Source organism: Indicator indicator, chromosome 32 (genome assembly GCF_027791375.1).
Source record: "Indicator indicator isolate 239-I01 chromosome 32, UM_Iind_1.1, whole genome shotgun sequence".
Taxonomy (NCBI): domain Eukaryota; kingdom Metazoa; phylum Chordata; class Aves; order Piciformes; family Indicatoridae; genus Indicator; species Indicator indicator.
Genome location: NC_072041.1, coordinates 5,959,943 through 5,985,658, shown reverse-complemented (window position 1 = coordinate 5,985,658; position 25,716 = coordinate 5,959,943). Strand labels below are relative to the sequence as shown.

The window sequence follows — 25,716 nt, the reverse complement described above, 5'->3', positions numbered from 1 at the left end:
TGTGATCTCTAAGACTGTCAAACCAGCACCATAAGCCAAAGCTGCATCCACCTTAGGAAAACATGAAATTTATTCCAGCTTGGTAACAAGCTGGTCCATTATTTCAGGGGTTTGGTGCCAGTGTTCAGTTTTGCAAAAGGCCATCTGAAACCTGCCAGGCATTTTTGACATTTTCCCATTAACAGGGTTGGTATTTGGGGGTCTGAGAGTGTTCTCCTTGTGTTCACATTTAAACTTTCAACACCTTAGATCTGTCACCAGTTCACTGGAAGATGCTATTTTCATTTTCCTCATTAGCAGCTCTGGGAAAAAAAGGGGAAAGAAAAAAAAATAAATTAGCACATTTTTCATCTAATATTAATTGGAGCATATTTTCCCCTGTAGCAGTTTGCTGATTCTGAGATTTCAATGCTGCTGACTGAGGTGGCTTTGTAAATAGTCCCTATAAATAGAGAAGAAGAAGTGGTTGATGTGAAAGGACCAGCTAGAGAAGACTCATTAATCAGGGAAACAGGTAGAGAGCAACAACCCTGCCCACCACTGATCATGTAAACACAGGCTGACAACCCTGTCAGAACAATCAAGCAGAGCAGTTTGGTCTCTGCTAAGGTTTTATGGGGAGAAAGTTTAGTCAAGTGTTTAAAATGTGGAAATAAGGAACCAAATGTCTGTGTTGTGTCTCCAGCTCTCCTGCTGACTAGCTGCAGGCAAATCACTTTGCCTCCTTGTAACGTGGCCACTGACAAAGGGCTGGTTTCCCCCGAAAATGTGGGAGCAACATTTCTTGGATGGAGCAACGGTTTCAAAAATTCTATTATGGAGTGTGAAGGATGAAAGTGGCCAGTGTGTGAATCAATGGATTTGTGTGACAGTGCAAAATGGTCATGTTAAAACACAGCAGGTCATCTGGGGCTGGCTTGCCTCGAGGTTTTTCTTCTTCCACATACCCTGCAGTGAGGCTAGTGACTATTTCCAGGGGAAAAAAAGCACTTCATGGAGGAAAGTGAGACCTCTATCTTGTCTATCTACCATTTAGCAGCTACCTGTGCCAGGGTCTGCTTTTTGTGTTGACTGTATAAAGTCAAACACAGTTTACTTTTGACTCTGCTTTGGCCTCGCCTGTACTGTAGTAGAACTAAAGAATAGTAATGATGGCATCCTTCATCTCCAGGGGTTTCAGAACATTTGGAAAAGCTGTGTCCTTTGAGTAGAGATAGGGCATTGTTTTGAGGAACATGTGAGACCTCACCTGAAGTGCTGGGTCCAGCTCTCTGAGATCCTCAACACAAAAAGGGCATCAACCTGATGGAGAGGGTCAAGAGAAGGCCACAAAACTGACGGCAGAGCTGGAGCACCTCTGATACAAGGACAGGCTGAGAGAGTTGGGGCTGTTCAGCCTGGAGAGAGAAGGCTCCAGGGAGGCCTTAGAATGGTCTTCCAGTACCTGAAGGGGGCTACAGGACAGCTGGGAAGGGACTGTTTCCAAGGGCATGCAGCACTAGGACAAGGGGCAATGGTTTGAAACTAGAGCAGGGTAGGTTCAGATTGGACATTAGGAAGAATTTCTTTACTCTGAGGGTGGCAGGACACTGGAACAGGTTGCAGAGGGAGGAGGTAGAGGCCCCATCCACAGAGACGTTCAAAAGCAGGCTTGAGAGGGCTCTGAGCAACCTGATCTAGTTGGGGATGTCCCTGCAGGGAGGGTTGGACTGTATGACCTTTAGAGGTCCCAACCAACCCAATGCATTCTGTGTGGAAATTCCTTCCCCATAAGAAAGAGAGGGTGTTCATTTCCCTTGAGTGGAGGAGGGGCTCTGAGCCGCTGAGGACTATCCCAGCTCTCACTGCCAGCAGTCCTGTGGTTGCACTCAGGCTTTTGTACAGCATACAGTGAGCACCCACAGATGGTCGGGGTGTCACAGACCAGGAGCCAGCTCATCACAAGCAGTTGTTAGATGCCAGAGAACCCAAAGCACCATGGTGCAGTCTCAGGGAGAGCTAAACCAGATCAAATTCTGCCACCTGCTGCTTCCCTGCACATCTACAGTGCCCTTGTCTTTGGTACAGACTAAGCCTTGGTCTGCTCTGCCCTGGCTGAAGTTTTACTGGGATTGTGTTTACCAAGGGGTTGCTGTATTTAAGCTTGAAACACTCAAGAGGCTGGATGAAGTGATTTGCTTTCAATATTTGTAAGCACCAGCAGTAAGAAGTGTCCATGCAGTATGCAGTGGTGCACGTGGTAAAGCACGGCCACACCTGCTTTACAAAAGCAGTAACTTGGACTGTGCTAACTTATATTTAAAAGTAAAATTGCTGCTAACACAGAATATCAGGAACATTGAGGGAGACCGGGCAGTCCAGAGAGAATGCTGACATAGCTGAAGGCCCTTCCAAAGCTCAAGCAGTTGAGGGAACAGCAGACAAATGCAGGCCTGCCTGTACAAACCAGTGGGTTTTTTTACAGCATTCCTCTAGATAGCTCAAAGTGAAGAGTTGAAATTAGAAAGCTGACTCTGTGGGCAGTTATCAGCAACCAGCATGTGCCAAACCATAGCTTCTGTAGGAATTCAAAATGGCTTTATTTTTAAGAATCCAAGATTTTCTCTTTGTTGGCTGCTAGGCTGAGGCACACAAGCAGCTTAGGCAGCGCCTAGCCTCTAAGCCTCTTCTCCATAAGCACTTTTCTGTCTGGTATGAGTGTTCCCCACCTTGAGGTGAAGCAGGAGGACAAGGCTATAAGCTTCCATGGCAGCTGAAGCTTCTCAGTACTGATCTAAAAGGATATCAGGGTCAGAATGTAGTTGTTTGAAACTCAAGGGAGACTTTGGCAGCATTCCTCAGGGATCCCTAACCACCTCTCGGGCCAACCACTGTCAAGGACAAGGGCTGCCATCAGGTCAATGCTCTCTTTATATATAGTGCTAACTAAATTTAGTGTTAAATCTGCTGTGAAAATTTACAGCTTGTAATATTTACCTGACAGGCATCCAGACCTTCCTGTGCAAATACTGTTCCTTAAATTAGGCACAAAATATGTCAGGAGGCAGCAGCCTCAATTACATATTTCCAGCCCTGAAGCAGGTAAGTCCAGATTTATGCAGCCAGTCCTGAGCTCTTTAAAAAGTGGACTGACTTCTTGAATGTATTTTATAAAATCCTGACAGAGCATTTAAACAATGCCACATTTGGGAGCTCTCAGGGCCAGGGGCTGGCTTGGTATTTTCTGTTTACAACTAAGTGCTGCACAATGAGGCTGGTGTCCTTAGGGGTGGTTGCAACTGAAAGAATAAAAGTATGTGACAATAAAGAGCAACTCCCTATAAAATGACTGTGCCTAGAGATTTTTTTTTCCCTTCTTACCTAACATTATTGCCCCCACACAATGAGTACGTTATTTATATAACAAGTTCCTTATGGGTCAGTGTTGAATAGAACTTCCCACACCCTGAGCAAATGTCCCCACCACTGCAACTGCAAAATCATTTCCTCTGTCAGGACAGAGTTCTTCTCTACAGCAAGCATCTTAGGAGCTACCTCACAGTTACATATAGAAAAATGCCATTCTGTTCTACAGCAGTGCTTCCCTATCTAGTATCAGGTAATAGGATGAGAGGAAATGGTCTGAAATTGTGCCATGGGAGGTTTAGGTTGGATATGAAAAATTTTCTTTCCTACAAGAGTTGTTCTTTACAATGAGACTGGTGGAACACTAGAACAGGTTGCCCAGCGATGCAGTTGTGGCCCCGTCCTTGGAGATATTCAAGATCTGAGTTGATGTGGGCAGCTTGCTGTAGTTGGAGGTGTCCCTGCTGACTGCAGGGGGGGGGTTGGACAAGATGACCTTTGAGGGTTCCTTCCAACCTGATGCAATCTATGAATCATAGGTGTGCTGCAAATGAAATCTGTTCAGACTGTGTAGACCTGTGAGAGCAAAAAGAACATCAGTAGCCTGGGTTTAGGGTGGTGCCTTTTAAGGGCTGATGGTTCAGCTCAGTTCAACAAACAGTACAAAAAGGCCAGTTACTAATGGCAGTCTGATGTTTTCACCACCAACATGAAAAATTTGTGTTTAAATATACACCAGGCTTGGCCAGGTATGTGTGCCTTGTGTAACAGCCAGCAAAGAAAGCTTTCTTGTGTTCTTACAGGAGCAGGGTGAGTCTCAGTGTCAGTCCCAGCAGCTATACCTGCTTAAAGGTGCTGTTCAAAGAAATCAGTGCAGGCTTGGAGAACAGGGCTTGGCAGCCATTGTGTCCCTGCTAGCTAGTGCTCAAATCCAGTGCAGCAAAGCTGGTTTAGCAGTTAACTGCCTTGGATAGCTCTTTGAAGCACCTTCCAAGGAATATTTATAACTTTCTGAAAGAGGCCTCCAGACCACACAACCAACCTCTTGTCAACAGCCTGTTTCTCTTCTCCCTGAAACCCTCCCATTTAGTCTCTGTGACCACCCTCACTTCACAGCTCACAGCCACACTCCTCAGTTATTGCAGAACTTGCCAGCCAGCATCAGTGTTCCTTGTTCAAGCCCCAACCCTGACTGAGATTCTCAGTCCAAAGAATCTCTTCTTGTTTATGTAGCTCATCCAGGCTGACATCAGCCTCCTTCAAGGCAGGAAATATGCATGCTTTGAAAGATGTGCATCAATTCTAACTACCACCTTGTCTCTTAATGTCACAGAAGTTCAGCTGTGAGGCTGATTTCATGCAGTCAGGACTGTCTAGAACGTTTTCATTACAGAGAGTTGTATCAAAACATCTATTTGCTCCATGAAGACACCAGTGTACTCCTGCTTTCCAGTCACAAGTGGCCACAAGGGCCCTGAGACTAGCAAAAAGTTCCTCAAAAAAACCCAACCATGGATAAACCATGTACAGGATCAGAACCTAGGACTGTGACCCAAGCAAAATGATCAGCAAGAAAATACAAATGAGGTATTCTTGGTGTAGCCATGAGTTGCAGCTCTGCTTTCTGCAATGGCTCAACTTTATGGTTTGGGGGAGCTCTGTTTGGAATAATCTAGGTCAGCCACATTTTGCAGGACAAAAAAGGGAGAAAAGCTTTATTTTCAGTGCAGTTCTGTCTGAAATTGTCTTGTAGAATATCTGAGCAATGTGTTTGAGATAAGAGAAGTTTGTTCTGGTTTTCTTGTTGGCCGGTATTTGACTCCACCTTCACTGAACTCAGATCAAGAGGTGTAGAAGCCTGGACTCTGTGTGTCATGAGTTCAGCTTGAGGTTTGAGTCACCAAAATGCTAGGTGCAGATTGTGATGCAGATTGAGTATCACTGAAGAGAAACAGCTAAACAGCTGAGCAGTTCAAAGCAGCTACTTTGCTAGGAGGCATTATGAATCACAAGTGGCATGTCCTGTGGAGTTGTGCTTTTCTCTGCTTAAGCAGCTCTCTATCAAAATGCATTTCATCCATTAGCCCTAGCATGCTGTGTGTGGTTCCTTTGGGTGCTGGAGTTACATATTTGACTTGTAAATGGCTGAAGAGCTGAACAAGGCTGGGGGAGCTCTGCCCAGTCAGTTTATGGCTGTGGATTTAATGGTTTCATACAAATTTCATGGCTGGTACTTGTGCACCACAGTAATTCCCTGTACAGCACAGCAGGTTGTTTCTGCCCATATATGAGCTTTGGGTTTAGAAGCACAGTGGATAATAACCATAAAAGTTTCAGTTACTATAAATATGTAATGCTTATGAATGATTGATGACCAGATTTTTAAGCAAAGTGGTAGAGCTGTGTGAAATGAAGACAATCTTGTATAATTTTCTGGGCTGCATTGTAAATGTTAGATGGGCTTTGTGAGGTGGTAAGATGCAAGCCTGATTGGAGTTTGCATTTAAAATATTAGTATGTGGGTAACCAATAGTCATTTGGGCAATTAAATTAATCTAGATGGACTTCCTTATGGATAGAAGGATTTCTGTATCCCCCAGTTTTCATTCCATTGTACAGCACACCTTCTTGATAGCTCATTTTAAAGTTGTTTTTCCAAGAGAATATGGTTTTGAGAGCACAGCACTAACAGCTGGTGGTGTTTCATTGACTACTTTCACCTATTTTGCTTTCAGGGTTTTTTTTTTTTTCCCTAATTGCCTTTCAACTCCCTGGGGCTTTGAAGCAAAAAACCCCTCATATCATTCCTCATCTAATTAATCAGAGCTCTTGCACCTCTAAAAGATTCCATTAACAATGCTGCTTTCTGAGTCCTGCAGCCAGCTGAGGCTCTGTTTTCTCCTGCTTTCTCATGGCTCACAGAGCAGTGAAGAATCACTTTGCCAATAGGTGCCACTGTTGCTCCACACACCCTTCTGTGTCCTTCAGCTGAAAAGCCAACCTTGAAAAAGCAAATCTAATGACAGGGACTAAAATGTGCAGCGGTAAAACTGTACAGAAGATGGCCAGAGGCTTCTCCATGCCAAAGCTAAGGTATCTGCTTCATCTTGCTCCTAAAAGTAAATATATTGCTGTTAATCTGGAGAGCAAAACTGATGAAGAGAGAAATATGCATTGAATTAATTCCAGATATAGTTAATCTAAGCCTCTAACTTATACTAGAATGGCTTGGGTTGGAAGGGACACCTTAAAGATCATCCAGTTTCAAAGACCCTGCCATGGGCAGGGACACCTTCTACTGGACCAGGTTGCATCCAACCTTGAACACCTCTAGGGAGAGGGCATCCACAACCTCCTTGGGCAACCTGTTCTAGTGTCTCACCACCCTCACTGTGAATAATTTCTTTATATTCTCCAATCTAAATCTCCCCTCCTCAAGCTTCAATCCATTTCCCCTTGTCCTGTCTCTACAAGCCCTTGTATAAAAGTCCTTCCACAGCTCTCCTGTAGCCCCCTTCAGGTACTGGAAGGCTGCTCTGAGGTCTCCCCAGAGCCTTCTCTTCTCCAGACTGAAGAGCCCCAGCTCTCTTTGCTTTTCCCCACAGGGGAGGTGCTCCAGCCCTCTGATGATCTTTGTGGCCCCTGGACCCACTCCCAACAGTTTGATGTCCTTGTACTGGGGGTACCAGAACTGGCTGCAGTGCTGCAGGTGGGGACTCACCAGAGCAGGTTTACAGTTGAGCCTCAGACCAGTAGTGGCAGAACCTTGAAAAGATCTCCTCTGGACCAAGCGTGATTTAAATGTAGAAGTTGCACTTCAGTGCCATAAAACTTTGGATTTCTGCCAGCACTTTTTTACACAGACCATTCAGATATTTTCCTCAACTGGGTAAAGTACCTCAGGCCTACCCAGCAGTATAAAGGCCACCCACAGCTCTTTCTTCTAGGTTTACTGTTCGGTAATGTCAGGTCAGCTAATGCAGTTCACTTTGCAGCTTATCTACATTAAGCACCATTCAGTATGTAAAGCCAAGGGTAATCAAGTTCTGCTTGCTTACTGCATTAGGGGAAACCTTGGTTCACCTTGTCCTTAGGTATGTAGCTCCTTCATATGTTTATTTTATTCTTGGGTGTTTCAGACCCATTATGGAATAACACAAGTTTCTTTTCTGCTCTTTCTTCAAAGAAATGTAGAGCATGCTGTGTAGAAAATGAAAAAGCAGCTAACAAAGCCAGTAAGAGATTTATATCCTTTCAGGTTCAGTCCCATTCTGGTTGGGTTTTTTCTTACTGCAACTATTCGTTGACTAGAAACCAATAGATGAAAATTTTGGGTTCAGTGATTTTAATATCTTCTGAAATATTCCCAGCCACCTGCAGGTCTGAATGTCACCCAGCAAGTTCTTGTAGCTAGTTAACAGCCCTCTGCCTGTATAACCTAATTCTCATTCCTTCTGCAAGGAACAGATCACTCTTACGTAGGTGAGCAACAAGCTTTATTAAGTAGTGCTTAAGATCCCCCTAAGCAGTTTACACAGAGGTGTCCCTGGCATTTTTGCTTTTCATCAGTTGGCCAATGGCTTGTAGATGATTCTGAGCCCCTTCATAGTCGAGGGTTTGACTAACATTGTGGGGAAGTTGTGCCTGGTTGGAAAGGAGAGGAGAAGTTTTAGCTGGCTGTCTCTGATGAGGAGTAACAAGAGCAGAAATCGGTGGCTTTTCATAGGAGATGGTGTAGACACTCTTCATCACTCCATCATCTTTCTCAAACCATTTCTTCAACAGGTACTCATAAAGCCCATAGTTTTTGGGTGGTTCTGAGGCAGGAAATAATTGAATGTTACAAATTATTAGAATTAAATTTGCGGTCCTTGTGTTTTTACTCCACAGTTGTCATAGGAAATATTTGTGCTTTTTTCACAGCATAATAAGGACAAAACAGATCTTTTTAGGCACACATGTAGGCATGTGTGCCTACCCTCTGGCTGAAGGGAAAGTAATTGTTAAATATTGATGGGACAGCAGCAAAGGTATGAATGTAAGGAGCTGTGATTCTTCATAGTCTCTCTGGTAAATATTCAAAAAGCAGAGTTGCACATGTCACAAATTCAGAAACATGAATTCTGCTAGTTGGATCTCACAGCTCTCTTTGTTTGCAACTGGTGCCTTGCATTATTGCATAAAGCAAAGAAAACTCTTAATTGACACAATCCTTCACTGCTTCCTGTGCTGCTTAAATATTGTGTGGATAACATTTCCACTTTAGCAGTCTGAAAAATAAGCTACTGACTGGGTAAGAAAGTAGACAAAAGTCGTCACAAGATCTATTTGCAGAAGTAAAACAGCTGGCTCTAGGTCTGCGTATTGACTGTTCCTGGCTCTAGGACTATGTATTGATTGCTCCTGGCTCTGGGTATTGACTGTTCCTGGCTCTGTGTCTATGTATTGACTGTTCCTGGCTCTAGGTCTATGTATTGACTGTTCCTGTATATATTGACCACTGCACCATGTTCCATCTGATCAAATTAGTAATGCCAAAAACTACCAAGAATGGGGAAATCTGATTTCTGAGGAACCCAGGAAAGCTTGCGTCCATTCCACGTGCGGAGGGGAGGCGCCACAGGGTCGTAGCAGCGTCTGTTGTATTCATCCTCATACTCCGATACGAAATTCCGGCTCCTTGGCTCCTCGTGATGGGTGAAGATGCACTGCTTTGGCAGGCCCTGGAAGGTAATGTACAGGAAACCATCCTCTTTGGCCACAGCGTTCAGATGGCTCAGCATGTTTGAGAGTCAGACAGTACCACCAGTGAAACCACAACATTTTGTCAGTTCGTACATCACTTACCATTTAATCCCTGAAAATAAAGGCATCTGCATTTCAGCCAAAGCAAATGTCCAGTTAAATTAGCAGCTGCATCTGTGTGTCATGAGATCTGATTAGTCTGATTTCAACACATGCATCGGGGATTTGCAGATGCATTTAAGATGCCTGCAAATGTAAAGCTGATTGTCTGGTGCTGCTTAAGGGGTTCATTGCGCACTAGCATTACACATGCCACCTTCCAACTGTCTGTCAGGAGAGAATGATCAGAACATTTGGGGGTACAGAGGCGCCTTGCAGATGATACTTGTGGGAAAAAGTATTGTGAAACATCTGGGGCTCATGTAAGTAGAGTTTGTTCCTATGAACTGGAGATAATGATGATGAAAATAATTCTCATGTTGTAGCCCACAGATGTCTTAAAGACACAATGCCCAGTCCTTGCTGGTAGTAATAAGCTGATTTTCTTCATGTGCCCTGGTCACCCTCTGAGGCAGAAACTGGGAAACAGCCAGACTAGCAAAAAGTATGTGTCATTTGTCTACCTCTGAAAGGCATCCTACATGAATCAAAAATACAAGAGAGCTCTGGATGCTGTAAACTGGCCATGGAGCTGCAGAATCCCAGCCTGGTGGGGTTGGGAAGGGACCTCTGGGGATCCTGCACTGCACTCTATGACTGCAGTGGTGTATGACCTCCCCAGCACTGCTTCTGACCCACTCTGTTCCCACTTCTACACTTATCTTACCCTTATTCTGTCTTCTACCCAGTTTCCAATGAGAACTTCAGAAGAGTATCTCGGTTGAACTTTCCACCAATCTTCTCCCGATGCCATCCTATTTCTTTGTCTCACCTTCCCTGGTTGTTGGAACTAAGGTGGAAAGGAGCTCCTCTTCTGCCTGTGCAGGTGGCACATGGGACCGCTTGGCTATAGAACCCTTTGTGTTTGCTAGCTGCCATTCCAGTCCCCATGGTGACTGTTGTTCCAGTAACCACACTCTAGACTGCATCACAGTTACTGCTGGCCAGAACAGTGGCTCCTAACCCACCAAAGTCAGCTGGGTTTTATTGCTTAAGAGTTCAAAATCAGAGCACAATGGCTCAAAACACTGTCCTATGGTAGGTCTATGGTAGGACTTGATGAGATCTTAGAGGTCTTGTCCAACTGAAACAATTCTATAGTTCCATCACCACACCACACGTACCTGCACAACAGACAGTCTCTCTTCATGGTCAGTCAGGTTTTATTTTAAACAAATGGGACAAACCAAGATGTCTGTTCAAAGTAATGTTCTTCTTTATTGACTTGGCTAAAGATAAGGGCTTGCAGCATGGTACAAGCTGTATAAGGTTTGCATTCCATGTTCCAACTAACAGCTGGAATGAGGTTCTGATGAGCCTTATCATTGTTAATGGCTGCCCTTGACTACTCATCTCCTGATATTAAATATCCTATAAAGATATTTTCCTAGGCTGAGGCATGAACAGACCCGTGGAATCTAAGAAATTTACTACAAGCTTTTCAGGAAGTTAACAACGCTGTCCAATCCCCTTTTCCCAGATGGAAATGAGAAGCCACAATAATCATATAGGCTTATGATTCCATGGAATCCATCTTCAAGGTGGTACCAAGTCACACGGACACCATTGTCCTCCAGTCTCTTCTTGTAAAGCAAGCCATCATCCCTCAGCACATCGTACTCACAAGTCAAGATGAAAGACTCAGGCAGCTGGTGAACAACAGAATCTTCAGCCAACAGTGGGCACAGGTTGGGCTCACAGAATCTTTTCACTGTCTCATAAACTTCAGCTATAAAATCAGTGGGCCTAAGTGGCTTCACACCTCTGACCTTAAATTTCTCGGGGATGTTATCTGGGCTCACCCACTTCCGGTACTTCAGCCTCATATCTGGGGGAATATGAGAGCCCTCCAAGACCTCCTGCATGTGCAGTGCATGCCCATTCAGGTACTGCAAAGCAAAGAAAGCAGCACGTTCACGGAAGAGGAGAGGGACTCCTCGATTTTGATGGTAAGATGGCAAATTGAAGTCGAGTGCCTGAAGGCCTGGGTAGATCAAGATCTGAGCACGTAGTTTGGGGAGGTCTGATCTGCCTGCCAGGGTCTGGCTAACAGCTGCTGCTAGATTGCCCCCAGCACTGTCCCCACAGACAATTACATTAGCAGGATCCACACCATAGTGCTCTATATTCTTCATGAAGTGTATAGTGGCATTAAGACAGTCTTCATACGCAGCTGGGTACTTGTGTTCAGGAGCTAAACGATACCTAGTGCACAAAAGGAGACAAGAGAAGGAAATGTCAACAGTATTAATCAGGAAATGGTATCCCATCCAGCCCTATCATTTTGGGGTGGTTTTCCTCCAGGTCAGTATATTCATTACCTCTTCAGCAGCCACTCCACAGTCAGTGATTGCAGATAAGCTGTAAATTGTGTATTCAATCCCAAGGACTCAGAAAAGTAGGGCTGCCTTCTGATTAAGAGTCTAACCAAGAATGTCTATGTTTCTCAGCCACGCAGAAATCAGGACAGGACAATTTAGTAACTTTGTACCTCTGCTTCCTATGTGTGAAAAAGGGACTGGTAAAAGTAATATTCTCACTGCTTCTGTAAACACAATTGTTTCAAGCATCTTATTAACATGTTCCTATGTTCAGCACAAGGGAGCCTTTTTTTACTTGAAGTTTTTGATTGGATTTCACAGACTTTCTTAGAGCCAAGTATTTCCACCTGGGTCTTTTCTGGGTATGTCAGGGCATAAACAGTCAAGAGATATGAACTCTCTGCTATCAGTCTTTGTCTCTTTGTGGACTTCATTGTATGATACAGAAATTCCTCTGCAAAACAGAACATCTCCAAAAACAGTGCAGCTCTGCTGTGGCACCACAGAAACAATCATCTCCACAGAACAGAACTGGGCAGGGTTCACTTACTGAACAGACACAACTACCGATTCGCTTTCTCTGGAGAGGTAGCGGCACACTTTCTCATAGGTATCTGGGAAAAAAAAAAAAAGACTTTTATTAGCATTTTCAGATCAAAATTACTATTTTCACTTCCCTTCAATTTGCTGTTGCCCCAATCTTTTAGGCAGCTAGGGAAGGTTCATTCCAGAAAGGCGTGCATTTGCCTTCAGACTTCCTCCTAAATCACACATTGAAGCCTCCTCTTACTTCAATTTTACAAGAAGATGAGAATTTTTTTTCTACATTATAATTCCTCCAGCAAATATCTTACCAAGGCTTCCAAACATCCAGCCTCCTCCATGGAAGAAGATGATGCCTCTCCTTTGCCCATTAGGGGTAGCTTTAGGCTGATAAACCCTCACAGGTACTTTGTTAAACTGCAGATCTTGGATAAAGAGCTTTGGATCCACCCCGAGTTTCCGTCCCTGCCGCACGTATCGGCCAAAAGTGAGCTGACTGCACAGGCCAGTCTTCTCCAAAATCCTTCCCTGTTGAAGGTGAAAGAAATGAAGCCTTCTTTCAAAGTCTTGAGTTAGCCAAGGTTACATCATACTTACACAGAACTGCATTTAAGGGAACTTTTAAAGAAACAGAGCTTACAAAAAACCCCCAAATGGTACTGTTGTAAGATATGAGTGTACTGTGAGAAGGTGTCCTAGGAACACCAGGAGGAGGAGGACCAGTCAGAGGAGGATAACGGTTATGCAGGCACCTCCCAAACACTCTAAGTGGCTCCCTGTACACTTGGTACTGACAGCAGAGGTCATAAAACAGTGAGGAGCAGTTACTCCACAGCTGGTTCTCTTGGTAGGAGTGCCCAGTCCTGAGAAAACTTAGGAGAGAGTCAGAAAGCAGTGTTTGTTTCATGTTTGCCTAGGTGACTTGCCAAATGAGAGGAAACAGCCCCAAGCAGCACCAGGGGAGGTTTAGGTTGGGCAACAAAAATACTCCTTCCCTGAAAGGGCTCTCAAAGGCTCCACAGGAAGGTGGTTGAATCCCCATCACTGGAGGTGTTTAAAAGCCGCAGAGATGCAGTGCTGAGGGATGTGGTTTAGCATCAGACTTGGGAGAGTTAAGAGAATGGTTGGACTCAATGATCTTAAAGGTCTTTTCCAAACAATGCAGTTCTATGATTCTACAAAAAAGGAAAAGTTCTACCTTTTATCATGCCAGCTGAAATCTGAAGAGTCAGATTGGGAAATCTAGGCTTCACATACAGGAACTCATTCTCTGGTTAAAATAAAGCTCTTCTGGTTTGGGAAAATCAATTTTGCCAAGCTCTCACACTCTACAGACTATAAACATTTATTTCCAGTACTCAAATCCAGTATCATTCTAACTCCCCATCAGAAACCTTATACAAGCCATTGAAACTGGCTGCCTTGCAGTACACATTTTGTCAGTATTGCCCTGCTCACCTTTGTGCTCATTCTTGTTTCATTTTTACTTGATAACAGCAGCAAACTGTCAGATATAGAAAGAGCAATAAAAGCTTTAATAGTCCTTCACTGCATAGACCAATATTCCTAAATTAGACCATAAAATTCTGTGCATTTGCAGATTTAAGTGCTGAGCTGTGTTGTGCAAGTTAGTTACTGCTTTTTTACACAACAGATTGAGTGAGCAAAATCAAGAAGCTTCTTTCCCCAATGCTCTTGCAAGCTAGAATCTAAAGCTGATATAATAAGTGAACAGACAAGAAGTTGGGAACCAAATTAATCAATGGAATCAAACAACTGTTACAGGTCAGCTACTAATCAAAATCCCAATTTCAAATGCACAGTGAAGGATTTTCTTTCTCCATTCCCTTCTTCTCACCTGCCAAGGATTCAGCAGAGCTGAGTGTCTTTGCCAGTAAATATCAGGAGTAAACGGTATAAGCACCGTGGAGGAAAGCAAGGTCTGTATGCTAGCAAAGGTGATATTGTGGCTCAGGGACTGAAGCAGAAAAGTGAAGATTTAAAAAATTTAAAAGATGCAGCTAGTGACAGAGGAAGAGTTTGGGAGGAAGCTCTAAGGCCGTTTATGCAATGATGTAAAGGAGTCCGGGGATTAAGTAAAGCGGCCCTAACCGGATTCTGTAGCATAAACGTCAGCCGAGAAGGAGCAGTTGAAGGGCTGGAGTGCTCCTTGTGCAAGGTGACTTCACCTCAAGCTGAGGGCAGTTATCAGGGCAGTTATCAGTTATCACCAGCTCAGCTCCGAACTGGCGGCTGAAATCGGCAGGGCCATTTGGCAATCCCTGCTACAAACCCGAACATGATGCTTCTGAACGGGAAAAAGGGTTTGCCCAGACTACGGACAGCGTCCCGACCGAGGGCACTGCCCCGCAGAGCTCTGTCCAAGATGCGGAGCCGCAGGGACATGCGGAACTGCAGCCGCGATCCCGCTTTTTGCCGCGCTGCACGGGCTGGGGCTTGCCGGAGTTTGGTGCGACCCGCGGGCGACCGGCGGCTGCACATCCTCGCCCCGGGGGACCCCGGCCCTGCCCAATCCTGTTATCCCACCCCCCGTTGGCCGAAAGGCTCCTCCGCTCCCCAGCTCCCCGAAGCGATACGCGGAGTCGCGACTCACCAGGGCCGCCGTGCCCAGCAGCATGGCCAGGACCAGGCGCAGCTTGGCAGGCTGGTTCACCCCGGGCGGGATATCGTAGCTGGGCAGCCCGAGCAACACGGCGGCCAGCGCCGCGGCCAGCGCTGCCAACGGCAGCAGCAGCAGCAGCAGTGCGGGCAGCAGCGCCATGGCCCCGCGGCCCGGCGGGGCTCCCCCGGCCCGCGGCGGGGCCCGGCAGCGGCCGCCCGCCCCGTTACCGCGGCCCGGGCCTGTGGCGTCACGGGCTCTTTGTGACAGCTCTGCAAAGCCGCCACCGGGGTCATGATGCGGGCGGCCAGCGAGCCCCGGGGGGGAGGCCGCGCTGCCGGCTTGAGGCGCGCTGTAATCTCCGCTCAAGGAGGCCCGGCGTGACCCGCGCCCGCCGCATCAGTGCGCTCCGTAGCGGCATCGCCGCTTCCCTCCTGCAGCCCGCGTCCGGGGGTTGCGCAGAGCCGGTGCTGGGGTGCTGCGGATGCTGCCGCCCTCCCGAACAGACGGACGAGCCGCAGCGCAGGGGCTGCAGGGCAGCCGTGTGTCCGCCGCATTCCTCTTTGCACGGCGAGGATGATGGGGGGGGGTGTCCTTGGATTGAGGGAGTCTTTGTCTAGTGACAGCCTGCAGGAGACTGAAGGCAGGGGGTGCGCTGCGAAATATGAATGGCAAACAGCATTAGATTTTTTTTCCTTTAGATTTTAATTTCCTCGATATTCCTGTTTAGAGTGCACTCGGATCTTTTTTTCCCTTGCATTCATCAGCAGGGTACAATGAGGCAGCACGTCATCCAGGAATACACCACCTTGTCCTCCAAAGAAAGCTTGAAACATAGGGAAATAGCACAAATTCCAAAAATAAAATACTGGAGAATCACTCTGAAAGAACATGAAAACATTTTGGTTCATATTTTCTCTCTCTGTAAGCTAAATCTTGCAGCATACCAAAGTAGGAGCTCAGATCACTGATCCTTCCTATCTTTCTAAAACCCAGTGTTCCCTCTCAACCAGTGTCTCTTGCTCAGAGCTTCAGTGGCCATAACAGGGACATCCCAAAATTAAATAGTTTATAGAGCTATGGTGATTTCAAAATCACTGCAGCCCTTACTTGCTTCCAGCAAGGCGTCCCCCATTAACTGCTGCTCTTGCAGATGTTGTTCTGCCCTGCCAACTGCAAGATGTTAAATCTCCTCACTGAGACCGTGATCACTGCCTGTTTTTCCAGAGCTTTCCCCTAACTCTTCCCTCCAGCTCACTCTGTACCTAACTTGTACTTATAAGCAAAATAAAAGTCATGCTTTAGAGCTTATCAAACAGATATCACAAAGATCCTGACTGTAACTCAGGAGTTATTTAATGCAAATCATTTCACAGACTTTATTTACATAGAATCACAGAATTAGTGGTTGGAAGGGACCTATAAAGATCATCTAGTGCAACCCTCCTGAAGTGATTGGAAGTGAATCATCAGATAATTAAATACAAGGAATCAATCAGATGTTGATTTGAGAGAAAAGGGATTGAAACACAGCAAGTGGAAGACATTACAACTGTAAAGACTGAATTGTCAGTCGTCTCATGAGGACAAAGGCAGTGTTCAGACAGCATTTGAAGTTCATGAATCAAAATTCATATTTAACACATCAAAGGGTATCACATTTTTTTCTGACAAGTACTACCTGAGGTTTGAGAGTCTAAATGGAAACATTAGTGGAAGAAGCATGAAGAGGGAAAGGTGGTTTTACAGGCCTTTTATGAATTCAAGAAGTCTGTCGAACCCCTTCTTCCCAGATGGAAATGAGAAACCATTATTATCATATAGGCTTAAAATTCCATGGAATCCATCTTCAAGGTGGTACCAGGTCACACGGACACCATTGTCCTCCAGTCTCTTCTTGTAAAGCAAGCCATCATCCCTCAGCACATCGTACTCACAGGTCAAGACAAAAGACTCGGGCAGCTGCTGAATACAAGCATCTTCAGCCATCAGTGGGCACAGGCTGGGCTCACAGAACCTTTTAACATTCTCATAAACTTCAGGCTTGAATTCACCAGGTTCGTGTGGCTTGTAGCCTCTGACCTTAAATTTCTCAGGGATGTTATCTGGATTCACCCACTCCCTATACTTCAGCCTCATATCTGGAGGAATATGAGAGCCCTCCAAGACCTCCTGCATATTTGATACATCCCCATTTAGGTACTGCAAAGCAAAGAAAGCACTATGCTCTCGGAGCAAGGGAGGGACTCCTCGATTCTGCTGATAGGATGGCAAATCAAAGTCCACTGCCTGAAGGCCTGGGTAGATCAAGATCTGAGCACATAGTTTGGGGAGGTCTGATCTGCCTGCCAGGGTCTGGCTGACAGCCGCTGCTAGATTGCCCCCAGCACTGTCCCCACAGACAATTACATTAGCAGGATCCACACCATAGTGCTCTGCGTTCTTCATGAAGTGTATGGTGGCATTAAGGCAGTCTTCATAGGCAGCAGGGTACTTGTGTTCAGGAGCTAAACGATACCTAGTGCAGAAAAACAGACAACAAAAGAGAAGGAAATGATAGAATCATAGAAGTGTTTTGGTTGGAACAGACCTCCAAGATCATAACCAAATAAAAATTTCCTACAGCAACTTGGCTTTCCCTGTATTGTTTGGAGTATTTTTCCTTCAGAAAAAAAAAAAAACCAACAACCCTGGTGTCATTACCCACCAAAGAGGTATTTGACCAGGAATTTACCACAGATAAACCACAGGCAGCTGGATGAAGTTGCAAAGATAGAATCATAGAATAGAATCAAGAAGGCTGGAAGAGACCTCAAAGATCATCAAGTCCAACCTGTCACCCTAAACCTCATGACTATCTAAACCATGGCACCAAGTGCCACGTCCAATCCCCTCTTGAACACCTCCAGGGATGGTGACTCCACCACCTCCCTGGGCAGCACATTCCAATGGCCAACCACTCTCTCTGTGAAGAACTTTCTCCTCACCTCCAGCCTAAACCTCCCCTGGCGCAGCTTGAGACTGTGTCCTCTTGTTCTGGTGCTGCTTGCCTGGGAGAAGAGACCAAACCCCTCCTGGCTACAACCTCCCTTCAGGTAGTTGTAGACAGCAATGAGGTCTCCCCTGAGCCTCCTCTTCTCCAGGCTAAACAGTCCCAGCTCCCTCAGCCTCTCCTCATAGGGCTTGTGCTCAAGGCCTCTCACCAGCCTCGTTGCCCTTCTCTGGACATGCTCCAGCAATTCAACATCTTTCCTAAACTGAGGGGCCCAGAACTGGACACAGATGTAGCATAGCTGAATTATTCTTCTGAAACAGCACTGACTAGAACTTGAGTGATACTTCATTTTAGTCTTCTGGTATAGACTGCACCTGGCTTGTGGGTGGCGTAATTTAATCAGTTTGCACCTTTTGAGAATTAATGTCATGTTCTCTAAGTAAGTGGGCAGTCATATTTTTCTGTATTGTTCATATTAAAATTATTTTATTCTGATTGTTAGAAAACTTCGCTACATTTACAGGGTGATTAACACCTCGTTTAACAGATCACTGAATCAGTGTCTTCCAAGTTTATTAGTCAGTTCTCAACACTTAAGGAAGGTCTTTTGGAAAGCATTCCTTTTTGTGTGTGTGGTGCCAGCATAGCTCTGTGGTGTGAGATCCATGAACCTTACTTTAAGGTCTGTTTGCACTCGCTGTGCATTAACAGCTTGCAGGGGGAAGAAACGAAAATTGTCCCACTGAAATGCTGTCTGCCCATCTGGCATCCTGGGGAAATAGTTTCCCAAGCAGGAGTGTTCCCACAAGATGCACAACACTGTGGTACTGAGAAGTGAAAAGAAGCAAAAAAGACTTGCACAGGGTAGCACTGACATAACTCACCCAACAGAGACAACCACCAGCTCGCCTCCTTTGGCAATGTACCGGCATATCGTCTCATGGGAATCTGCAGAAAGGTGGGCGGTTGTTAGCTGTCTGCTCTGCTTCCAGATGGAATGGAACGTGGAAGCCTCCTTTTCCCACCCTGGCCGTGCCCTTCCTGACCCTCACACACAGAATCACAGAATTGCCTGGTTGGAAAAGACCTTAGGATCATCAAGTCCAACCATAACCTAACATCTCCATGTCCCCAAGCTCCTCATCTAAACACCTTTTAAACACCTCCAGGGATGGTGACTGCACCACTGCCCTGAGCAGCCTGTTCCAGTGCCTGGTAACCCTTTTGATGAGGAAGTTTTTACAAATATCCACTCTGAACCTCCCCTGGTGCAACAACTTGAGGCCATTTCCTTTCCTATCACTTGTTATCTGGGAGAAGAGGTCAGCTCCCCCGTCGGTACAACCTCCTTTCAGGAAGCTGTAGAGACCAATGAAGTCTCCCCTCAGCTTCCTCTTCTCCAGGCTGAACAACCCCAGCTCCCTCAGCGGCTTCCCTCCACAGCCACCTTCCCTCTCCTTGTCCCCTCAGCCCTGCCGCCTCCCCGAGACCACTGAAGCGGCCGGAGATGACGGCAAAGCTCAGTCGGCTTTCAGACCCTCTGCCAGATGTCAGGGCAGAATTATCACACACACACACACACACACCCCAGCCTCCAGGAGCTGAGAGCGGCAGCCGCGGGGGAAAGACCCGGGTCTGCCTTACCGATGCTGCAGTACAGCCAGCCGCCGCCGTGGAAGAAGATGGCGCCTGGCCGCGGGCCGGTAGGAGGCACCCGGGGCCGGTAGACCCTCACCGGGACCCCGCCGAACCGCTCGTCCTCCTGCCAGAGCTGCGGGTCCGGCCCCAGCTTCATCCCGACGTACAGGTAGCGGGTGAAGGTGATCTGGCTGCACACCCCCATCTTTTCCAAAAGCTTGCCCTGTTGGAAGAGGAGGGCTGAGCAGAGGGCGGCCTCCCCGGGGGCAGCCACACACCGCGCCAGGCAGGTTGGGTTGCCACGGGGGAGGCCGAGTTCCTGCGGTCACCCGGCTTCTGTGAGGCATGGGTGACACCCAGGCTTCGTGTCGATGGGGTTCAGCCAGCTCCAGAGCCGCTCGCCTCTCTGATTTGGCCCTCACCAGAAAGCCAGCACAGGAGAAGATGGAGCGTGGCTGTCCCCTCTAAGACCACACGCCTGGGCTGCCATGGCAACCAACATGCACCTGAGCAGCAGAGCCCACGCGTCTGACTCGGGCTCCGGCAGGCAGAATGTCTTTGGAGACAAACAAAGGAGTTTCCATCTCGGCGTTACCAAGTCGTACCAGCCTCCCACCGCTTAGAGCCTTACAACCCAATGTCATGCCATTAGGGCTTCCCACGATTCTGGTTTTATCTGCTCAAGAAGCACCCAGCCTTCCACCTGTGGTACTAGAAGGCCTCAAGAATGCCCTAAAAGTGTCATCGGTGCCTAGCAAAAATGGAAAAGAGCAGACTAAAATTATCTGAGGCCTAACAGAAATGCTTTTACAAAAATTGCCCTCTAAAGTCAGCCCAAACAAAAGGAAAGCTTTCATTTAACCATTAATGTAGCCAGCAGAATTCTGATATTTACACATAAAACCTTACAAAAATAACATCTGGAGCACGTTTGTGTCAGAGGAACTCACCAGAGCAGATGCACTTCTCATAAAAGCAAAGAGAATTCGAAGTTTTCCAGGTTGATTCACTCCAGGAGGGATACTGAAATTGAAGTACTTAGTTTGAATGGCTCCTGCAATTGCTACTATAAACGAAGCAATAAAAGCTGCCAGCAGTATCAGCAGCAGATAAAGAAACTCCATTTCACTTAACCAAAGGTGAGGTGTCTTTACACCTGTCTTTGATTTAGCTTTGTCAGATAACAAGTCAACCTTTGAGCAGTCCAAGTTACTATAATCTCCTGAGTGTCACACACTATAAAGTCATTGGAAGTGTTGTGCAAGGTGCCAGCATTTACCACATTGGAGAACAGGCAGCGGAGAATGTGGTTAACTTCCTGTTTAGCTTCACGTTGACTGTGGGACTGATAACAGGCCCTGGTATTCTTGGATTGTGGATGATATGAATGACTGTTAGAGATAGCAGTTAAGTATGAATGAAGTTCTAGTTTATGATGGGTTGATATTTGCAAGGAAAGCCACCTGATGTGGAGGTTAAATTGTCTCTTACATTTGATCTGCAGCCACGTGTTGCTTCCTGTATTGTGGACATTTTATAAGTGGTTTGGAAGATACGATTTTAACAAGGACATTTAGAAAAGAGAATGGGAACTGTCATGAGGGACAAAAAAGCTGATGTGTGCTCTACAAAAGTGAATGCGTCCGTCTTATGTTTTTATTACCTTATTTAAGCACAGGAACAAGTTTTTCAGAATACTTGTGTATACATAAACAGAGGACAACACTTAGAGCATTGCCTCAAAGCTGTTAATGAAGTATCTCTGTTGGGGGCAGTTGCAGTTTTAACTTCACTTTTTCAAGTCTAAAATACCAGCTACCTACACCACAGAAATTGTCAGGAAGTCAGTGACTGCGAATCTTAGGCTCAGGTGCTACCTGTACCATATATCATAGGCACTGCATTATAGCAGTTCTTTGCCAAAACACAATTAACCTTCTAGGAAGAACGAAAGCATAGATCATAATCAAATAAAAAGGGTGAGGCCAGATGTTGATTTAAAATTTTACTACATCTTTAATATTTACTGAGAGAGGAGCAAGTACCTAGTCCAAATAGATCATGAAAAGAGGCAGACTGCACACAGAATACTTCAAACAGCACTGAGTGAAACTTTCATAGCACTCTTGAAATATCTTTTTTAGTGGTTACATTGGCATAATTGCTCTTTAACAAACCTCTTGTATGGAATTTAGCAAAGAAGACCTCAAAAAGTTGGCAGCTCTTACAGAAGGAAAGAACATTGTTCCTATAAGCTTTTTAGAAAATTCACAACACTGTCAAGACCTCTTTTTCCAGCTGGAAATGACAACCAGCCATTGTTAAATGAATTTATGATTCCATGGAATCCATCCTCAAGGTGGCACCAGGTCACCTGGACACCATTGTCCTCCAGTCTCTTCTTGTAAAGCAAGCCATCATCCCTCAGCACATCATATTCACAGGTCAAGATGAAAGACTCAGGCAGCTGCTGAATACAAGCATCTTCAGCCAACAATGGGCACAGGTTGGGCTCACAGAACCTTTTAACTTTCTCAAAAACTTCAGCTGTACAGTCAAGTAGCACATGTGGTTTGTAGCCTCTGACTTTAAACCTTTCAGGTATGTTATCTGGACTAACCCACTTGCTGTATTTTAATTTAATATCTATAGGAATATGGCAACCCTTCAAGACCTCTTCCACGTTTGCTGCATCCCCATTTAGGTACTGCAACACGTAGAAAGCAGCATGTTCTCGGTGTAAGAGAGGGACTCCCTGGTTCTGCTGATAGGATGGCAAATTAAAGTCGAGTGCCTGAAGGCCTGGGTAGATCAAGATCTGAGCACGCAGCCTGGGGAGGTCAGATCTGCCTGCAAGGGTCTGGCTGACAGCCGCTGCTAGATTGCCCCCAGCACTGTCCCCACAGACAATTACATTAGCAGGATCTACACCATAGTGCTCTGCGTTCTTCATGAAGTGTATGGTGGCATTAAGGCAGTCTTCATAGGCAGCAGGGTACTTGTGTTCAGGAGCTAAACGATACCTAGTGCACAAAAGGAGACAAGTACAAGAGAAGGAAATAATGGTTTTAAATGTAGTGCTGAAAATACTGGCTCCCCAAAGTGGCAATACCCTGATTACATCAGAGTTTTCCATATCTCCATAGGTTGATTATAAATAAATTGATGCCAGTTGGACCAGGTAGTGTAGATTTACTTGTTATCACCTGTATGAAGTGTTTCTCAGGTGTGAAGGAGTACTCAGCTGCCAGCTATGTCTGGGATTTATTGACAGTCAATTAGTCTTTGTATGCTTTAGCTTTCCATGGATCAGATACAAATTACAATTCTTCTGGTTTATGTCTTTTCTTACACTGTAACTACATTCTCATACCCCAAATTATGTCAGTATACTGATGCTGGTTTTAGCTTGTAACTGACATAATCCTTCTGTAGGCATCAAGCAGAGTTAAGTAAAGATTAAGTAGGGGAGTTGTGGATGCCTCCTCCCTGGGGGTGTTCAAGGCCAGGTTGAATGAAGCCTTGAGCAGCCAAAAAAAAAAGTCTAGTTGTGAGGTGTCCCTGCCCACGGTGGGGAGGTTGGAGTAGATGATCTCTAAGGTCTCTTCCGACCTAAGCCGTTCTGTGATTCTATGATATGGTCTACTACCTGTGTACTTTCGATTTTGAGTTTGGAGTTTGAAAACGTTGACTCAAAACTTCATTTCTCAGCTAGATATCCCCAAACACTATTTGTGAACTAGTCAGACAGTGAGGACTTAGCCTGAGTCAGCCTCTGGTGGCTCCAAATGAGCAGAGAGAATTTGGCAATCACCTGCTGGACAAGTCCCGCAGAAGCGTTTCTCTGAGAATGGTCGTAGCTGTGCTCAGGGAAGCTAGGTGGTGATATTTACACTCTAGGGAAAAAAATGCAGCATGAGATAGGACTCACCCAACAGCTACCACCACTGATTCGCTCTCTCTGGCAATACAGCGGCACAGCTTTTCGTGGGTCTCTGGAAGAAAGAGATTTTGGGTTGGGTTGGGTTTGTTTTTTTCACTTGAGTACTTGTCTATCACATAAGTCAAAGAATTGCAAGAAGAAAATACATTTCACTTGTCTCTGCTCCTTCCTGCATAGGTACTCAGATCTTTTGTACCCCCTCATCTTCCCACTGCAGTATTTGCTTATTGTATGCTTCCCCTCATATCTCGTTGTCCTTAAGAAAAATCCAGGCATGCATCTGTGGTTATACTTGAGCTTCAGAACTGCTACAGATCAAGCAACAATCAGCTTTATGAAGCAGATAGATCTTTAAGTAAATTACAATATTTTATCTGTTAGATATCTTACCAAAACTTCCAAACACCCATCCTCCTCCATGGAAAAACATAACTCCTCTCCTTTGGCCGGCAGATGGAATCTTAGGCTGATAAATCCTCACAGGCACTTTATCAAACCACAGGTCCTTGATGAAGAGCTTTGGGTCCACTCCTAGAGTCCTACCTTGCATGTACCGGACAAAGCCAACCTGACTGCAGATGCCAATGTTTTCCAAAATCCTTCCCTATCCAAAAGGGAAGAGAACAGGGAGTTCACTCAAGATTCTGTACTGTCCAAAGTAATGGAACTATATGGGCGGTGTGCTTATCCTGTCTGTATCATGTATGTTAGGGCCTCATCCAACCTGGTCTTGAACAAGTCCAGAGAGGGGGCATCTGCAACCTCCCTGGACAACCTGTTCCAGGGTCTCCCCACCCTCATTGTGAAGAATTTCTTCCTAATCTCCAGTCTGAACATGATCCACCATGCATAGGCATTAATCAAATCATTGCTAGGCTAGACAAACCTTGTTAGAGTCACTGTCAGACTTTCAGTGGTGCTAGGCAGCATTTACAAACTGTCTAATGTAAGATCCAGGTAGGACTGGAATAACACAGTGAGTGTAAAAAAATCTGATAAAGGGTTCTTCAGGCAAACTGAGCTTCTGACTGCAACACACAGCATGATAGCTACTGAAAATTAATTCCAAGCAGGTTTCCAGCCCTGCATTCAGTTTAAAATCTACAGGTTCACCCAGAAATCTTCCCCCAGAAATCCCACTCATGCTGACTTACCACCACAGCTGTGATTATCAAAATGATATGAACAATTCGGAGCTTTACAGGCTGAGTCACTCCAGGAGGAATTTCTGAGTTGGATAAATCAAAATTAATTGCAGCCATGACCAAGAGTAGAAATCCACCAATAAAAACCGCTGAGAACAACACCAGCAGCATGTACACAACTGCCATTGTGCTGAGCAGCAAAGTGGTCTGAATTGTCTTTGATTTGACTTTTACAGATATCTTTGTCTTGCTACTTCCTGGTTCTTTGTTCGTCATAAGAATGCTCCAGTAACAACCTTCCTCCTTCCTCCTACTTTCTTTCCCCCCACTCCTTTTATTTCACAAAAGATAAGTTGGTCAAAGTCTGAATTCAATAAAAGATCTGTGCCAGCATCATGTTGGGATTTTTGCAAGAAACCAGCCCTTAGCTGGGAGAAGAGGGTAGTGAATAAATTGCCTTAACTTTAAATTAATTTGAGATAGAAAACAATCACAGGTCATTGTGTGCTTTGTGTCTGTGACACTGTAAAGCACTATTCTGAAGAGTTTCTCTGGGGTTATGCTGAGATAGGAGCCTGCATATGATGATAATCACTGCAAAGGGCCAAATTCTTTTGGAAAGGTGCATCTATAAAAATTTGTCGTTTCCTCCATTTCAGGTTTTGTACAATATGTGTTTTCTTCTAAAAGAAGAACATGGTTGAAAACCAACCCAGGAGGTTGAGTTTAGATTCGTAATCAGGTTACCTCAGATCAGGTAAGCTTTAGTAACTCTCAGTGTGCAACAGGTACAGGACAAAATGACTTAATCAGCAATTAAAGAATTTCAGATCAGACTGATTTATCTTGTTCTTTTGCAGAATGGGATTGGGCTGATGGAGAAATGCTCTCATTTAAATGATGCTTGAGGTATTAATGGTTTGTCTGAATCTGCTACTCTTCAATTAACTAGGGTGTCAGAATGATGTTAAAATTGCAGATTCCTGGGGAAATGAAAGAGGGGGAAAATCTAAGTTCATTAAGCAAGTATGTTGTCATTTATTTTCAAGTTAAATTGTAAGTGCTGGGGGGAAGGTAACATCTCATTTTGGTTAGGGTACTTTATTAAAAATGAAATTTCGTTGTTTTTTTTTCCAGTGAGAAGTTGAATGTTTTTAATAGGGCACATGGACATTGTGGAATATTCTGAAGTTGGAGGAAAAAATCTGTCTAAAAGCAGCAAAAAGCCAGACTATAAATAAATAAATAAATAAATAAATAGC

At 45.2% G+C, this 25,716-nt stretch overlaps 4 protein-coding genes across 4 annotated transcripts; all 4 read right to left on the bottom strand.

Moving 5' to 3' along the window:
- Positions 1 to 7,875: 7,875 nt before the first annotated feature.
- CFAP107 (cilia and flagella associated protein 107) lies at positions 7,876 to 10,003 on the bottom strand. The gene is made up of 3 exons (XM_054394849.1): positions 9,917 to 10,003; positions 8,891 to 9,068; positions 7,876 to 8,162 (listed from the first exon to the last, which is right to left on the bottom strand). Exons 1-3 carry the CDS (start codon positions 10,001 to 10,003, stop codon positions 7,876 to 7,878), a joined length of 552 nt encoding a protein of 183 aa, XP_054250824.1.
- Positions 10,004 to 10,679: 676 nt separating this feature from the next.
- LOC128977483 (arylacetamide deacetylase-like 4) lies at positions 10,680 to 14,895 on the bottom strand. The gene is made up of 4 exons (XM_054395033.1): positions 14,728 to 14,895; positions 12,425 to 12,641; positions 12,121 to 12,184; positions 10,680 to 11,454 (listed from the first exon to the last, which is right to left on the bottom strand). The coding sequence occupies exons 1-4, from the start codon at positions 14,893 to 14,895 to the stop codon at positions 10,680 to 10,682; spliced, it is 1,224 nt and encodes a 407-aa protein (XP_054251008.1).
- A 1,581-nt stretch (positions 14,896 to 16,476) lies between these two features.
- On the bottom strand, positions 16,477 to 20,490 carry LOC128977484 (arylacetamide deacetylase-like 4). Its single transcript, XM_054395034.1, has 4 exons — positions 20,317 to 20,490; positions 19,373 to 19,589; positions 18,613 to 18,676; positions 16,477 to 17,251 (listed from the first exon to the last, which is right to left on the bottom strand). The coding sequence occupies exons 1-4, from the start codon at positions 20,488 to 20,490 to the stop codon at positions 16,477 to 16,479; spliced, it is 1,230 nt and encodes a 409-aa protein (XP_054251009.1).
- Positions 20,491 to 21,614: 1,124 nt separating this feature from the next.
- On the bottom strand, positions 21,615 to 24,640 carry LOC128977479 (arylacetamide deacetylase-like 4). The gene is made up of 4 exons (XM_054395021.1): positions 24,464 to 24,640; positions 23,700 to 23,913; positions 23,298 to 23,361; positions 21,615 to 22,389 (listed from the first exon to the last, which is right to left on the bottom strand). Exons 1-4 carry the CDS (start codon positions 24,638 to 24,640, stop codon positions 21,615 to 21,617), a joined length of 1,230 nt encoding a protein of 409 aa, XP_054250996.1.
- Between the last annotated feature and the right edge of the window lie 1,076 nt (positions 24,641 to 25,716).